Consider the following 18,481-nt stretch of genomic DNA (forward strand, 5'->3'; position numbering starts at 1 on the left):
ATATGAGACTGTTAAAGGGTTTAAAGCAAAAGAGATCATTCCAACTCCCACATAGAGAATGAATTAAAGGAAAGTAAGCATATAAGTGGGAAGAACAGAGAGGAATCTATGGTGCAGGCGGATGGTGCAGATTTAACATGATGGTAGCCTTGACCAATCGTCTCCAAACCGGGTACAAGATGACTATCTAAGGGTATGCAAGCATTGACAGCTTAAGGAAATCAATTTATGGACTCTGGCTTTCCAAGTGTACTCTCTCGTTTGTGATTTCCCCAAAAAAGCACCTCAATTCCAATAATACCCTCCCTCCCTCCTTTACAAAAAACAAGGTCAACAAAACAAACAGGAGGCCAGAGAGCTTCCTATATTTCTGTCATTCATTCAACAGATATTTATGGAGCATATGCTATTTATCAGGCACTATTCCAGGGGTTTGGAACATATAAAAATCTCTGCCCTCTTAGCACTTACATGGGGTAGGGGGAAGACAACAGACATTAAGTAAGTGAGAAGACGGTAGCCAAGCAAAGATTTGTAGGAGATGGGAAGAGTCTTTGAGAATTCTGGAAGAGTTGTCCAGACCACTGAGAGAATTCTTGCAAATTAATTTCAATACATACTTAACAATATACAAAATAAGAATTTTAAAAATTAACAATACCTTCAACAATTCTGTCATCAATATCTTGACCTGTTCCATAGGATTCAGTCAGATACCTGTTTAAAATATAGGAAAAAAAATATTTAGATGACAATACTACATATATTGATAATTTTAATATTATTTAATACATGTAAAACTTAAACCTGGATCATCATTATAACTGTTTATTAAAAAATTACAAATTTATGTTTAAATGTAACTATTCTATTGTAGCTTTTTAAACATTTAAAATTCTATTTAGATTGCCTTTAACATCTAAATCAGTATTATTTTTTGTGTGTGTGTGAGAAGGATCAGCCCTTAGCTAACATCCGATGCCAATCCTCCTCTTTTTGCCGAGGAAAATTGGCCCTGGGCTAACATCTGTGCCGATCTTCCTCTACTTTATATGGGACACCACCACAGCATGGCTTGACAAGCAGTGCATCGGTCCTCGCCCAGGATCCAAACCTGCGAACCCGGGGCCGCTGAAGCGGAGCGCACACACTTAACCGTTACGCCACTGGGCCGGCCCCTAAATCAGCATTATTTTTTAAAATTGTTTTCAGGAATAATCTGACTGCAACCAATTATTTGGTTTTAAATATGCCACACATTTCACACAGGAATATTCATATTCTACATGAGATTCCAAAGTCTTCTGCAGTACCTATTAATTCAATCTTTATGGCTAAAGAAAATGAGGTAATCTGCCAATGAACAACTAGAAGTTCCCGCTCTTCAAGTTGCTACGGTGAAAGATAAAACATGATGCAACAACTATTTGCCTAGCACATTTCAAAACAAAGAGTTATCTTTAATTTATAAGTTTACAGTTTCTTTATTATTTGTTCATTTTCAAAGGTGTATATTAACCATAGACTCATCATATGACTATTACATACAGGAGAGAAAGAATAAGAAATTGAACCACTTAGAATTCCAAGAGTATTGGGAAGTATGCATTTAAGCAGAATTGCATATATATATATAATAGCCAATAACAAACTCCTAAATTGGTTTTATACAAATAACTCTAAATAGCATATACATTTGCACAACAAGAGCAAAATTTCAAAATGGGACCCACCACGCAGCAACCAACTAAGAACGACAATACAGTGGGAACAATACTGGTGAGAATTCAGAATGTGTTGGTCCTAGCAGTAGCTACACGACTAGATTTAACATCACTGGCTATGTAAATTGAAAGAACTAACTACAATGAGTACTACGGTTGCTTCCATATTTAAACGCTCCTTCCATATTCTAAACAAAGTGTCCAGTCTAATCTGACGGCAGCAAAGGGGATACATTAGGAGGAAGGCTGTGAGGAGGCAGAAACAAAGCCAACTGTCATAAGCTTAAGATAAAAAATGGCTTGAATAGCAGGAATTTTGAGACCAGAATGTAAAGGCTAGATTTTGGAGGAACACTCCTAGATATCCCTTTGCCTAATCAGCACTGGTCTCCTCCAGGATCCTCATGAGAACAACGTGTCAGAGCTGGCTTCCAACAATCTACAGCTTAGCTTCCACAGAAAGCTCTGTTTTTTAAAAGGGATAGAGTTCACAATTTCAAACTAGGTCATAAAGCATGCAAAAGTATTCTAAGTCCACGTATTCAAATCTCAAAGAGATATTTGCATCTCTTTGTTCACAGCAGCACTATTCACAATAGCCTAGAGGTGGAAGCAACCCAAGTGCCCAATGACAAATGAATAGGTAAACAAAATATGGTGAACAGATACAACGGAATATTATTCATCCTTAGAAAGGAAGGCTAACACAAGCTACAACACGGAAGAAACTTGAGGACATTATACTAAGTGAAATAAGTCAGTAACAGGAAGACAAATACTGTATGATTCACTTATATGAAATATTTAGAGTCGTCAAAACCATAGAAGCAGAAAGCAGAATGGGGGTTACCAGGGGCTGGGGTAGGGGAGTTGTTTAATGAGTGTGGAGTTTCAGTTTTACAAAATGAAAAGTTCTGCAGATTGGCTGAACAACAATGTGAATATACTTAACGTTACTGAAAAGTACACTTAGAAATGGTTAAGATGGCTAATTTTATGTTATACATTTTTTACTACCAAAAAAAAAAAACAAAAAACAACCTGTTCAAAACAGTCCGGGTTAGCTAAATACTCCTCACCTTAGAACAAATTTTGTATTTTCCGTTTTGCCAGCTCCTGACTCTCCAGATACAATGATAGACTGACTCATCTTGAGCACCTTCATGTCTCGAAAAGCCTTATCAGCTAGGGTCAAAATAACACATTGACAATGAACAATGTATCAAATACAAATTCATTAAATGTCCAAAGTTCATTTACTACCAAAGAGCACTTGCTCCTAAAGAAATTATAAATGTTTGTTAATAGTTAGCAAAATTTAAAAATAAAATCATTCAAAAGTGTTCAAAACATCTCTAAAAGTATTTACTTTAAATGTTCTATAATCCTGACAGCTAAGTAATATGAAATCCAAATAAACAATTCTTATGTTTGTACTGGAATGTCTCCGTGTTATGAGCTGTGGCTCAGCTCTTCCTAATAACACCAGAGCAGATCTGCAGAGGTACAAAAAATGCTCACTATGTATAACTAATGAAGTCCCCAAAGAAAAGCAATAAGTAATGAGCTACCAATTAACAAATCTGGCAACCAAAAATTCTGCTGGAAAAAAAAAATACATAACTGCAAAATAAATCTGTGTGTTTTTTCCTGCAGTACTACTATTAAATTTAAACATCTTGTAGAATTTATCAGCATTTCAAAGATAGAATCAACTGCTTTAAATTTTTTAGATTTGTGATTGTTTATATATATGATTTTTAACTATCTTCATTATACTCCAACAATTTAGGCTACAAAGTGTCTTAAACTTTAAGACTACACAGACAAGCTGAACACAATTTAATGCTGTTAAAGAGGTCTCGAATTAAAACAATTTTAATTCAAAATTAGGTTCTGACCAATTTGGCCCTATACGACAAAAATATTTCTCACCTCAGACATGTGCTACCATACCAATGGAAAAGGCTTTATAAACGGCTTTTACTCTAAGAACCAAATGCAAACCACATGTAATAGTACACCCATCCACTTGACCAATTTATCAGCAACCTGTTCCACCTACTTTTGTGGAACCATTGTAAACACTTTTTTGGCGGTAAACAACGAAAAATAAAAGCCAATTTACATAAACAAATATTAATTTATTTAAAGGTAACTTCTCCCTAGTGGAGAGCTTGCTCACATTCAGGTTCTAAGCATTCTGCAACATTTTGCCAGCTGATAGAAAATACACCAAGGCCCATCAGAGCATCTTAAACCAAAAGTCAGGGGCCAGCCTGGTGGCATAGTAGTTAAGTTCACGCATTCCACTTCGGCGGCCCAGGGTTCATCGGTTCAGGTCCTGGGCACAGACCTACTCACTGCTCATCAAGCCATGTGCGTGGCGTCCCACATAGAAGAGCTACAACTCTACAACTATGACACACAACTATGTACTGGGGCTTTGAGGAGAAGAAAGAAAAAGAGGAAGATTGGCAACAGATGTTAGCACAGGGCCAATCTTCCTCAAAAAAAACAAAGAAAAACCCAAAAGTCAGTCTGCTGTTGCATTGGACTTGGCTGACATATTTACTCTGCCTAGTAATACACAGTATACAAGTCAGCCAAATCCAGAAGGGAAGCCTGGTCAGGCCAAAACATAGGCATGAAGAGAAAGCCCAAAGAGAAACAGACTGCACCTAAGAACCAGCAGCAAAACATGTCATCATTTAACTGCTGGTTATGTCTGGAGCCAATGAGTTAGCTAACATCTCTGTACTTGCAGTCACCAAGGATGTGTGCCAAAGAACTCCATCTCTCTGTTCCTCAGAGCTAGACTGCTTCAAGATGAGAGACAGTCTGAGAAAGGCAAAGACAGATACTGTTGTCTGCCCACACAGATTCCCCAGAGATGTGAAGTATACACCATTTTCAATCCTTTAAATTTTATAAAGCCCTGATGCAAAATAAGGCACAGAAGAAGTCTGCTCTTACAGCTCATCTCTAGCCCAAGTAACACACTCCCAAGTGATGACTTGGTTCTAGCGCAAGACCTGGGCCTCAAAGCTATGAAGGAGGACATTTTTAAGATGGAGTTGATTTGTGTTGAGGAGTTAAAAAGAATCATTAAGTTGGCTTTTATTATGTCCTATATTCAACTGGGTAGACACACTTAAAAGGACACAGGCATTTAACAAAGATAATGATGTACAACTGCCCTCTGAGTTGGCTGCAAAAGTATTCTTCCCCATCCTGTGTAAGATACACGCTCCTAACAATGGTGACACGTTCAAAATGCATTCAAACGTACCAAAATATATATTCAATTCATGGTATCTTCTATTAATCCAAAAGAAAACTGACTAAATTTGTACAATATAAGGAAAACAAAAATTAAGATACAATTAAATTACTTACCAATTGCAAAGACATGAGGTGGCATCGTCCCAAGAGATTTTCCTTGATACGACTTGATTGTTTCTGAAGAATATATTTTAGGTATGTCAAAGTATGGGTTCACTGCAATCAGAATGTTGGCGACATATGTCTAAATAGGAAAAGCATAAACATAAAATTTTCCAATTACTGTTTTCATTTAAAACAAGGCTCATAGGAGAAATAAAATACAGCAAATAGATACCTTCGATTCTCTATATAACTAGGACTCCTAAATCTGCATTTCCGCCCGAAACATTCCCTGCTCTACAGGACCCACATTTTTCCAGCCCTTAATATTTACATCTTCTCATCCCATAGGCATCTCAAACTCACCATGTTCAAAGTCAAGATTATCTCTCTTGACCACCTACTGCCTCAAAGGAAATATTCTCCTCCCATATGCTCTCCCATGTTCATGGCATCACCACCAAATCATTGCAGAGAGCTGAGTCTCTAAGCCTCTATCTCAATCGGCTGGCTCTCTGTGGACTCTACTTAAGCAATCTACTCTCCTAGTTCTATTCCTACCACCCAAGTTTTGGTTATTTTTATTCCTCGCCTAGACTACTTTATTCACCCTGCTACCGAAGAGTTGAACAAAGCGCCTAATATCCTTCAAGCCTATCCCCATCATTGAATGCCAAGGATTAATTTAGCTCTGTAATGACCACTTGGTCCCAGATTTTGCAAATAAAATATGCTAACCATTGCCAAGAATATTGACGGGTTAAATGTTCAATGAGCAACTGAAGCTTGCTTTTAAATTTGGAATTTAACTGTGGCTTTCAAAGATCAGGAAAATGCACCAACAGGATTTACAAAATTCCTTGTGGGCAGAAAGAGAGTTGTGGTTTAGCAATTAGTTGTGGTTTACTGGCCAAACTAGGGCATGCAGGACCATATTTTTCTCTTTTCTGCTTCTAGTTGTGGAAGGGAAATGATGTGGAAACCCTAAACTCTCAGACTACTAATCTAAAATTCAGGGAAAGCTCCCAAAAATGTTTCCTGGAGTGGGGTAAAAAATAAGAATTTCCAGATAACAATCTTTCTATGGGAGACAAAAAAAAAGTAACAGATTTTAGTAACCAAAGAAAATGCTAAATGTGAGTTAGCTATTGTTCTACTCAAATCTAAGGGAGAACAGATAGTTCTGGTAGGTGAGAAATATAAAAATATCAAATTTAAACTCTTATTCCAAATTGCTTCCCTCTCTTACATATATTATAATAATAATGACAACATTTACGTATTGCTGATTTTTAATGATTTTATAAGTAAAAGGCATAATTGGCTAGGAAAAAACATACCAATCATGGCTTCAGTTAACTTTGAAAATACTGGTTCTCCAAACAGGAGCTGACGATGCCAAACAGCCACTATCTAACAGAGGTCATTTGCCCAACTGCATACATATCTTAGGAAAAGAAGGATCAAAAAAAGCTAGGAATAACCCTAAGCACTCAATTTTCCAGAGTGATGTACACAGTATACATGGGAAACAAAAGCTTAAATTTCACTTTTTTCTATCAATCATGCAATTTAGCAAAGACTTAAAGGTCAACCAAACTCAATGCGAAAAACAAAGACAACTAATTTTTTTGAAAGTACAATGAACACTGCTTGTAAACTTGCCGTTATTAATAGCCAGTTGTCAAGTGTAGCTGTCAAGTGTAGCACCACTGTAACATAGCAAGTGTTAAAAGACCATGACAATCCCATGGGTGTCAAGCTTTTGTATAAACATCCCAAATAAAAACAAAGTACCTCAATTTTTTAAAAGTATGATCACTCCGAAAATTTTTCATTACTTGACAAACTTCAAGAAAAAGATATTAGGGGCCGGCCCCGTGGCTTAGCGGTTAAGAGCGCGCGCTCCACTACTGGCAGCCCAGGTTCGGATCCTGGGCATGCACCAACGCACTGCTTCTCCAGCCGTGCTGAGGCCACGTCCCACATATAGCAACTAGAAGGATGTGCAACTATGAAATACAACTATCTACTGGGGCTTTGGGGAAAAAGAGGAGGAGGATTGGCAATAGATGTTAGCTCAGAGCCGGTCTTCCTCAGCAAAAAAAAAGGAGGATTAGCATGGATGTTAGCTCAGGGCTGATCTTCCTCACACAAAAAAAAAAGATATTAAATTTGATCAATTAAATAAGATTGTTCCACCAGTACCAAGAGATACAAGACACATAAAGAAAAAATAGTGGCCAGCTCTACTTGAAAGATGATGTTTCCTGGTTATATCCAAATCAACTTTTATTGACTTATTACAAGTTAAACTGCTTTAACAAACCAATTTTTAAAATTTGTATTATTTCAGTACCTAAAACAGCATTTAGCACATATCAAATGCTCAATCCTGCTGACTGAGTGAATTTTGCTTCTAAATATATTTCTAATCAAGAAGAGCCCTATTTCAACCTAAATATACTCTTTATTTAGTTGATTTTGAAAAAAATCAAGGAGGAAAGTAAGACTTAATACTGTATAGAACCAAAAGATGGCAAGTGACCTCTTTTGGAAAAGACCAGTTCTATTTCCCAGCTGTCACTACTTGGACAGATGGCAAAGACGAAAGGTAATTTAGTCAGAATCCAGTAAGTACAATTAGGCAAACTGATAGTGATATAAAAGATTAAGACTGTCATCTGATCTAGGAAGTGTCAAAGAAGCCATGTGTTTTCTTCGTTCAAAAATAATGAACAGTCCCATCTTTATTACAGGAGAACTACAGTAGGGTAATTTATCTCCAGCCAACAAGGAATCTACAAGTAGGTCATATTAGAATAAAACCTCGTACGTGCATGTCCATCTGAATGATTTGGTGCAAACCCTATTTACATTAAAAGCATTGTCTTTCATTTTTTAATATTCTGGCTTTTTAAGGTAGGTATCAGTTTAGGGCTTAATGCAATACTGCAGCTCTTTAAGCGTGATGATCAGCATTTCGGTGCTCTTGATACTTCCTCAGATACTGTCCTCTATCCTAATTCAATTTTTTTCTCATCCAAGTTCTTAATTTCAATATATATTCCTTATAGGCTGCCTTAAACTCTTTGCAGAACAATGTGGAAAGTGAATTAATTAAACAGATCTGCAGACATATAGCAAAAATAAGAAATCAAAACCCAAAATAGTGTTTTTTTTAAATAGTCAAATTGGACATTTTTAAGTCTGAAAAATATCAGACGATGCTCTGAATTCATTGTTTCATTCCACAAATATTTATTAAGTGCCTACTATACACCATGTATGTTCTAAGCCCTGGAGTTAGAGCTGAAAATTAGAAAAAAGTTCTTTTTTTTGTGAGGAAGATCAGGCCTGAGCGAACATCCGTGCCAATCCTCCTCTTTTTGCTGAGGAAGACCGGCCCTGAGCTAACATTTATTGCCAATCCTCCTCCTTTTTTTTTTCCCCTTTATCTCCCCAAAGCCCCAGCAGATAGTTGTACGTCATAGTTGCACATCCTTCTAGTTGCTGTATGTGGGATGCCGCCCCAGCATGGCCCGACAAGCACTGCATCGGTGCGCGCCCGGGACCCGAACCCAGGCCGCCAGTAGTGGAGCGCGCACACCCAACCACTAAGCCACGAGGCCGGCCCCAAGAAAACAGTTCTTATCCTCATGGAGCTCACACTCTATTCAATAGGCTCAGATCAAGTATGATTTCCTGGTAGAAAATTTCAAGCTCGACCAAATCAAACAGCAGCATGTAAAATAATTATCCCTACAAAAACGTAAACCATAGGTAAAATACTTACATAAATTCTGTCTTTACTGTATCGAACTTTGATATTATGGAGGAGCGTGGCTTCATTTAAATACATTAGTGAACCTGAGACATAAAATTTATAAGTCATTAGATATTTGAAGTAAAAAAGTAAAGTAAAACAATATTGTCTTAATCGGAATCACTTTGATCCAAACTAAAACTCACCTCTTAGGTTAGATTTATTTATATGTAAACCCCAAAGGCCCATTTAAAATATACCTAGTTAACATATGTGTTACAGTGATATTTTTAAACAATGAATTTCCAACCAGGTGAGTACCAGGTGAGCACATTCTGATGAAGGTTGGTTAACAAGTCAAGTACAATTCAAACAGAAAGAAAGTACTACTTTTTTGTGTGTGTGTGTGAGAAAGATCAGCCCTGAGCTAACATCCATGCTAATCCTCCTCTTTTTGCTGAGGAAGACCGGCTCTGAGCTAACACCTATTGCCAATCCTCCTCCTTTTTTACCCCCAAAGCCCCAGTAGGTAGTTGTATGTCACACTTGCACATCCTTCTAGTTGCTGTATGTGGGACGCGGCCTCAGCATGGCCGGAGAAGCGGTGCGTCGGTGCGCGCCCGAGATCCGAACCCGGGCCGCCAGCAGTGGAGCGCGCACACTTAACCGCTAAGCCACGGGGACGGCCCAGAAAGTACTACTTTAGATAGTGCTGATCTTAACACACTTTTGACACAACAAAGTGATGACACTAATCCAGTCTCTCAGAATTTTATAGAAAAAAAACTAAAGATAAAATTTTAGAATGGGAAAGGACCATGAGATCATTCAGTCAGTGCCTCACAACTGATACGATTCAAGAAGAAGAAATTATATCTGTCTTAACCCAGGACATGCAGCTGAGTGATGGCAGGATCAGGGTAGACATCCTGTCTCTCCGACGTCTGCTCTAATATGTCAGAGCATACATCACACTCTGACAACCCTATTGTCCCAGCCCCCAGTCTCCTGAGCTCCATTTCCACACTTCCACCAAACGCTAGAGTAGACAAAACTACTCCTCTTCCCAACCACTTTGTTCCTATCATTAGCACCACCATTTTTTCAGTCCTCCAGACTGCAAACCTTAGTGGATACTAGGACCATCTTCTCTCTTTCTCCTTGCTCTAAACCAGTTTCCAAGTCTTTATACCATGTAATAAAGTATAGCACAGTACCAGACTCATCGCAGGCACTAAAAAATTACCATAATCTGAATCTCTGAAATGTCTCTCTTTTCTTCCCATCTCTACTACCCCATCCCAATTTAGGTCTCATTACTTCTTTTGTAATCATAGTCATTGTCTATCACCCTCAATCTCTCTCTTCTCTAATCCAGACTGCTCAGCACATTAAAATTTAGCTAAAATAGAGCCCTAAAGAAATCTCTCTCCTCCTCAAAAAATATTAGAGGGTCTCCATCAACTACTAAAGTCCATATTCAAGTCTGATATTCAAGGCCCTTATTAAACCTGCATTCAGCTGGCTACTTCATATAATTTTTCACAACTCCCTTTAATATGATCTAAACTTTCAGGCAGACTAAACTATTTGTTAAATCCAAATATCATTCATGCATTAGCAACCCCCTCTACATCTCTAGCGTCAAAAAGCTACCCATCCTTTAAGGTCAGCTCAAAGATGATCTCACAGGTGCTACTTCCTCATTCTCACCACCACCACCACCACTAGAACTTTCTTCTTTGTACGTTCTTTATGGAGCTTACCATAGACTACCAGTATTGTGATTAGAATTTTGTATATTTGGTTTTGGCTACTAAACCAGATCCTTGAGGGCAGGACCCTGCTTGATTCATTTGCTTGATCCCTTATTGAAGTTGTGAATGTACACACCTACACCGTATGTATGTCTAACATACAATTTGACATCTAGCCAATTCTGTCAGACAAAAGCCTCTGGCTATAGTGATCTCAACAAAGACTGCCATGCTTCTACACTCATATAATGCAGCCACTTCACATTCCAAGGACACACGCCTCACTGGTTTTCAATGTCACTTACAGCAGAATAAAACAGAGTAAGAAGTAGGTAGAGCATCCTAAAAGTTGAATGGCAGCTCTCCTTTGAATTGAGGAAAGATTTGGAGAGGGTAGGAAGCAGAAGGATATCTAGTTTGGGTTTGGGGTCGGCATCTTTCTATATCCCTGGCTCTTCTTCCACCCTCATCCACCAGGAACCTGGTCTACATGCTGCCTTTTCCTATCCAAAGCACAATGATAACCACTCCCTCATCTCTCCCCTTCCTCTGAACTAGCTGGTTGCACGATCTTCTCTCTGCTTCCCTTAAGTAAGATTTCTAATCCCACAATACAGTTCCCCTGGAAAAGTTAATCATATAAACCTATACTGACGTGTGAATGACTGCTTGCTCTCATTTCTTTACCTCCTTCCACACTTACCACCTACCTTCTCAGCGATATCTGTTAACTAAACCAAATAAATCCCTAACTGGTGAAATATCTGCCAGTGACAATAAAAATATGGACAATATGGACAGGAGGGTCTTCCTCCTCAATCATGCTACTCAGGCTATCCTATTTTCATGAAGACATGGAAAGGGAAAGACAGAGGAAAATATTCACAATTCTCAGTATGCCAGAACGGGAAACGGTACGTCCCAATTGCTTACGCATCCCGAAAGGTACGACCTAGGGATGTTCACAACGGTCTCAGAAATAACTTCTTGCTCCATCTAATTCCCTCCTGCTCCCCTCTCCTAGCAGCCAGCTCTAAGACTACTTGGTTTGACTACTTACAACGCAGGCCTTCATGTAAACTGTTTGCCTTTTATGCCTAATTATTCATAGATTTAACTATACTCAATATTAAAATTTTAAAAACAAGATATATAATAAAAGAATAAACACATTTGTTTCTTTATAAACTACCTAAGCAGCATTTTGGTGTAATAAATATATACCAAACATACTAAAATTTTCTAATGAAGAGTGGGTATGACTTAATTATTAAATTTAGGGATCTGACTTGGGAGTTATCTGAGCATTTAAGATCTTGCTTATTCATTACAGTTCTAATTCACCAAAAGAAAAACAGGAACCCAGAAACAACTTCAACACAGTAGAAGAAGTCAGTCAATTCTACAATTATATTGTTGGAGAGGTCCCATTACTGAAAAAGAGACAGAAGCAGGCAACTTTGGGGATTCTTTCCAGTATTGTAGTCTATACTATTCTCGACTTCTAACGGTGATAATTCATGCAGAATATTATACGCTGTGTAAGTAACAGTAGCTTAAAATCAGCACGAAACAATGCTGGTATTTTAACTACTGACTTCATATCCTTGAATTTTTTTCCTATTCTGGTATTAATACCCAAGAGCCAAGTAAAAAGGCAAAATTAATATACTAATCTCCACATATAAAACCATTCACAGAGAAAACCTACAGCTGGAAATAGGTTTGCTATATTTTTTAGGGCACCATCAAAAGACAACTCATGTCTCTGTTTCAACAGAACCTTTATCACAGAGTTCAGAATGTTCTATAGACATCAGGCTTTCAACCATCACATTATTACCACGAAATAGAGAAGAGGAAGGGATTTTCAAAATATGCACGCGAGTCCCTAAGAAACAATGCCTATGCGTCATCTGGCAGATCACAGTGGTACGGTGGGAAGCCTCATGCAAAAGAACTAATAAGTGATGGAACCGGTTTAGCTGGAAAACCTACATTCTAAATTCAACAACCAAAGCTGTGTTAATGATGTAGTTTCAGAAAAGAGACTTCAAGTAGTCTGCGCTACTGTATGATGAGGATGGTTAACATCCACAGGTTAACATTTCTGCTGTCTGGCATCACCAAAGAAGACACCTGCAAGAGGCGGCAAATCCACACAAAGTCTAGGAAAATTGAAAGGTTGGACAAGTATATCAAGATGAAATAACCAGAGGGATAACATTTTAAAATATTAATTTAAGAAATGGATTAAAAATAATTTAAAATAATTTATTTTGTTTAGCTACATGTAGATATACAAACCATAAAACGTTATTTTAGTATGTGGAAAGGATTAATTCCTAGTTCTGAATACCCTAGCAAGTTTTCACAGAAAACATTTATCTCTCTTATTTTGGATATGGTAGAATTTCATTCCTTTGGTTTTTTTTTTAATTTTGTTCTGATTACTGTTCAGAAAAATATTATCCCATCAGACAAATTCTCCAGCAATTTTGGAAAGGAATTTCTCAATCTCTATATCTCTCTACACCTACTAATAACAGCTACCATTTATTGAAAGAGAGTTAGAGGTCAGGCACTATGGCAAGCATTTTGAATATATCATCTCTAAGCATGTAACACACACATTACTCCCACTTTACAGATTAGAAGCCCAAAGAGGAGACACAAACTGCCCACAGGCACACAGCTTCCTAACAGCACAGTCAGAATCTGAACTCAGGCTCTCCCTGAGCCCACAGCTCTCCCATTACTCCACTATTCCACGCTGCTCCCATTTACCTATGGGGATCTTACAGGCTGACTCAAATATAAACTCCAGAGAAAATCAACAAGGACAAATATATTCCTTTCTCTTACCTTTTTTCTTTAAATGGAGAGTTTTTAACGTCATGAAACCCATGACAAATGGACATGATTCTTAAATATTGCCAAATAAAAAAGGAAATACGATTACCACTTAATCTTGAAAATGTCAGAATAAACATGGCCTATTCACTGGATAAAGTCTTTTTTCACCATACATGCTAAGATAGCATTAATTAATATTCCACTTTAATATAATGTCCTGAAATCAATCTTTCAATTAGTACTTATTACAAAGTAGGTTTTTTATGTTTGTTTCCTTCAAACAGTGATATTAAATGGCTCCTCTTGACTCAACTTCCAAATTATTGAACCATATAATACTGCTGTCAAAATCACCTGATTCTAGATGAGACTCTTAAAGATAACTCTTTCAAAACTGTCAGCAGGAGATCTTTAGTTCAGGCTTCATAGTAAATTATCATCATTCCCCACATTTACACAGCTGAGAAAACATTAAGAGGACATTCAATGGACTCTTTCACCAAAGTGCAAATGTGAGATAATAATGAACTTAGGACTTTGAGCTCCTCCATTCACATGAACCTTCCTGTCAAAAGGCTACACTTCTTCTGAACCAGTATAGTGTACCTAGTAATGTAACTGCTAATTTATTTTTTGGAGGAACAGTTTCCTTTTCTGTGCTGAGAACTGTTTTTTAACTTGATACTTACAGTTATCTTCCACATCTTTTTTATTGTCCTCTTCTGCAGGGAACACTTGGTTTATGAGAGCCAAAAATGTCTAACAAGCAAAACAAAAGCTCATTAAACTAGAGGCTTATTTATAAATAGTAAGAAAAATAAAGGAGCCTAATTGGTTGCACACATTGTAATAATGGCACAATATGCTCTTCATTAAAATATAATACAAGATCCCACTATTTAACGAGTCACTAACCCAAAAACAGGATAATAATTTTACTCAAATATATTATTCACTATCACCATGAACATGAAATCAATAATGGAAATCAATAAAAAACATTATATGCTCTAACACCGAGAATGGGACAAAACAAGAAGTATATTAAACTTACATAGGTATGCTATTTAACAACTTATTAAAAAATAGAAATTTTAATGTTATACATACAGCAATTCTATTGTTTTTAAAAAAGGAAAAAGTAACATTCAATCAATCATATATACCAACAGAACAGACTATTATGTAATTAATGCTACTGTTTGAGTAAAACGTATTAGACACAAATTCTTGTACAGAAATGTGTCAGAAATACAAACAGTACCCAAAGCCATTTGGTCCATAAAATAACAGGTATCATGACTAGGTTTGTATTTATTATATCACTTAAATGCTATGGTAGAAACTCTAGAATTAAGATAGTATCTTGTAAGAAAGAAATGATATCCAACTACATTTAAAGAGAATTAAATTTTATCCATGTCATTCTAACAGTTATCTATAAATTTACACTTCCCAAACAATTACAATTACTCTTGTGGTTAAAGTTTCCATCCATATTAAAAAATCTAAGGAAACACTGTTCAATTATTTTAAAATACTATTCGCAGGTCTGTATATGCATATATATGCAAGAGTATAAGACAAGGCTACTGCTATAATTCACAGAGTAAACTCCAGGCTGCTGGCACTACCTCAATTCAAAGTCACAGCCAACATAGAAAACTTATGCCCTAAAAACTCTGCAAGTTAATTATTTGGGACCTAGTACACATGTTCTTACTGTTACAAATGTGGAAAGGTTTAGAGGACAGATTACAAAATCGGAATGAATCCATGATGTACATTAAGTATATTAATGGTAATATGAACCAATCCATAATCTATAATAGTGATTCTACAGGGAAATGCCTTCAGAGGAACTATGGACATCCTAGACGAGATGCCCACTTTCACAGCCGTGGCAAGAGGGGCAAGAATCCCCAGACCCCAGGGGCCGGGTCTATCTTGGTGAGAGCCATGTGACATCAGAGGCTCCAGGAGGTCAGAAAACAGGGAGAGGTGGAGGACAAACAGTTCCTAGAAAGGGAAGGTTAAGAGCTACGCTGAAAAGCCAGTAATGAGTCCTAAAAGATAGTTTCTCGCCCTCCTTCTTCATCCCCCAAATGATCACCAGCCCCCATCTTCTTCTCCGCCTTACCACCTGCTCAATGAGAAAGAGAAAATGTGTTTCATTAAGGCAACTGTCTTCTCCTAGAGGGAGGAGGCTTTTTCTCCTATCAAAAGATCACATCACAAAGCACACGTTGATCACCAGCAGTAAACATCTACCACACAGCAAACACAGCACATCAAGCTCCAGTGACAAAACAGACAAATAAAACAGTCCCTGCACTTGAGAAGATTACAGTCTAGTAGACAGGGGGAGAGAAACATAAACAAACATCCCCAATAAAGCATTTCAGGAGACTTAAGTATTTATACCACCCTCGAAGGAAGGAGTAATCAACAGTAAATTCTATTGCCTGGGAGGAGGAGGGAGAGATTGGGTATCTGTGGAAAAACTTCATAAAGAAGGTGACCTCAATCAGAGTCTTGAGAGAGAAAGATTTGCTAAGCAAAGGGCTATGGAGAGTGGCATTCCAGGTAAAAGGAGTACTGTGAGCAACAAGGCAAAGCACCCAACACCACCTGACTCATGGTGTGGGCTTAATAAACACTGGAAGGGAAGGATGGGAGAAGGAGAAACAGACAAGAACAAGCATTGGCAAGAGTATGAGGGAAGACTGCCAGGTGACAAAAGATAAGTAAAGCAGATGGGGAAAAGAAAACGTAGACCCTTGTTTGCTATATTTAGGGCTTAAGCCTGAAGGCCGTCTGCTGCAAATATGGAATGTGAAATCAATCTGGAGGTTCAAGACAGCATTTTTAGCAGAATAAAAGATATCAGAAAATATTCAAATGCATAGCATGTAGTAAGGATGTCTCATTTGACCAACTCTGTTTCATTTATGAATACACACACACACACATGCACAATACACATACCTAATGCAATGGAAAATCTATTTCTTACTATAGGTCACAATCTAAAAACTTTAAAAGCCCCTGCTATCATCAAAGGCATGTTCCTCACCAGAGCTAATCATTCCCTCTTCTGTGCTTCAACTGTATCAGCATACAGGTCTACTTGACCCACCCACCACCTTATGAACTTAACTCCTGAATATTTAAAAGCTGGGGATCTCCAGATCATGAATTATCTAGGCAAACGACTGCTTCTCTTATGGATCTTTTTAATCATATGGTTATTATGACACTACAAATTTATTAAGACTCCGATGAGAAAAGTGGAGGAAAAACTAAAAAGTAATCCTTGAGAATTTGTTAACTCTCAAAAAAAGATATTTGTGAAAAGACACTTTAACTTTAGTTTATAGAATTATCTACAGATCCATAAAATTTTCATGACTTCACAATTTAAATTTTAAGTCTTTTTATTGGTTCTATGTGTGTACCTGATTAATACTAACAAGGCACAGTTGAAAGCATACCAAAATATTTAAAATATTAAAAGTACACACCCATAAATCAAGTTTCTTCTGTGCTTGAAGTGAATTATTTTGTCATCTGTGGATATAACCAAATACACCTAGGAAATATATTTTTCATTTCACTTTGGCCTTTTGATTTACTGCACTTATAAGTTAAACAAAAATGAAAACAGACTTTGAAGGAGTTCAGAGCATGTCATCCCAAAATGTGCTCCTTTAGCACATTGATTATTTTGAGTTAAAGGCACTTGAGAAACAGCAGACACAAGAAGGGCACTCTGACCCTCCTTTTTACATCTGAAAGCAGGAGATGCAAGTCCCCTACGAAAGGTGCCCTCCCTGTGCCAGAGGAAGGAAGACACTCTTATCACCAGAGACGGGGAGTCGAGGCCGAGAAATCTGTACAGACGAACCTTGTTCAATGCACCCTTATCTTCCTACTCACTTCTCCACTGCCCCTAGCCCAAACCCCTTTGTTTTATCATTCTTCACAAATGAATTGTTTCTTTGTCTAAAAGATAGAAAGGCTTTCTGCTTTGGTCACTTCTTCGTGTCTTCATTCTCTTGTGAAGGTCCCATGTACATGTAAAAATTTAGTAAAACTTGTATGCTTTTCTACTGTGAATCTGTCTTATGTCACAGTTTAATTCTCAGGTCCAGCCAGAGACCCAAAATGGTAGGGTACAATTTTTCCTCCCCTACAACTTCAAATACATAAAAATAATTGAGCTTATTTTTTTTAATTCTTTCATTTTTTAAAATGTACTGCATTTTAAGTATAAATAGGTACTTGTTAATAAGAGGAAAAACAAGAAACACTTCGCCTTTCCTTTCCTGAGGGTATCTTTAATTGGCCTCCTCTAACATGGCACATTATATATTATGCATTTGGGCTCCCGGGTTGTTTACAGTAACAGAATAGTTTTCTCTGTGAAAAGACCTCATGAGAGATCCACTTTGTTTTTCTAAGGTTCCCAGAAGGATGGCAGTCATATGGCATTAGTTAACCATGTATCAGTAGAATATAAATTATTCATGAACATTAGGAGAGCCTAAAGTAAACAGAAACAATACTAACAAATTTAATTTAGTCAGAAAACCTGTTTAACAGGAATATTTATTAAACTGAAAATTATGAAGCTCTTCCACAAAAACAGACCCTACGGTTCCCATGAAGACTGAAAGAGACTCCAGGTCACTTTTTCCCCAACCTCCCATTTTGTAATACTGTCTAGTCTATGTCTAAGCATAAAAAGAAACAGATAGCATGTCTACAGAATTAAAGTATGCTTTTATGTTTTAAAAACTATCATTATAACAAAAATAATAATAGATGGGTATGTTTAAGACTTAAGTTACCTTTACTTAATAGAAATATATTTCCAATACATACTCTAATCCTATGCTAATACATTTAAGTAAATAAAAAGCTTAAAAAATTACCTAAAAGCTAAAGCAAAATTTGATAACATAAATGTTCTTACTTTGTAACATGCT

General features: G+C 37.2%; 1 protein-coding gene across 4 annotated transcripts in view; it reads right to left on the reverse strand.

Moving 5' to 3' along the window:
- The window catches only part of MYO6 (myosin VI), a 150,998-nt gene that overhangs the window by 70,574 nt on the left and 61,943 nt on the right, over nt 1-18,481 (reverse strand). For all 4 annotated transcript variants that reach the window (XM_058566750.1, XM_058566753.1, XM_058566752.1 and 1 more), the window contains exons 3-7: nt 14,180-14,249; nt 8,908-8,981; nt 5,124-5,253; nt 2,804-2,909; nt 662-717 (exon numbers count right to left, since the gene is read on the reverse strand). In XM_058566750.1, the coding sequence (XP_058422733.1) occupies nt 662-717; nt 2,804-2,909; nt 5,124-5,253; nt 8,908-8,981; nt 14,180-14,249 (436 nt within the window). The remainder of the gene's footprint in view (nt 1-661; nt 718-2,803; nt 2,910-5,123; nt 5,254-8,907; nt 8,982-14,179; nt 14,250-18,481) is intronic.

This window comes from Diceros bicornis, chromosome 23, assembly GCF_020826845.1.
Source record: "Diceros bicornis minor isolate mBicDic1 chromosome 23, mDicBic1.mat.cur, whole genome shotgun sequence".
NCBI classification, from domain to species: domain Eukaryota; kingdom Metazoa; phylum Chordata; class Mammalia; order Perissodactyla; family Rhinocerotidae; genus Diceros; species Diceros bicornis.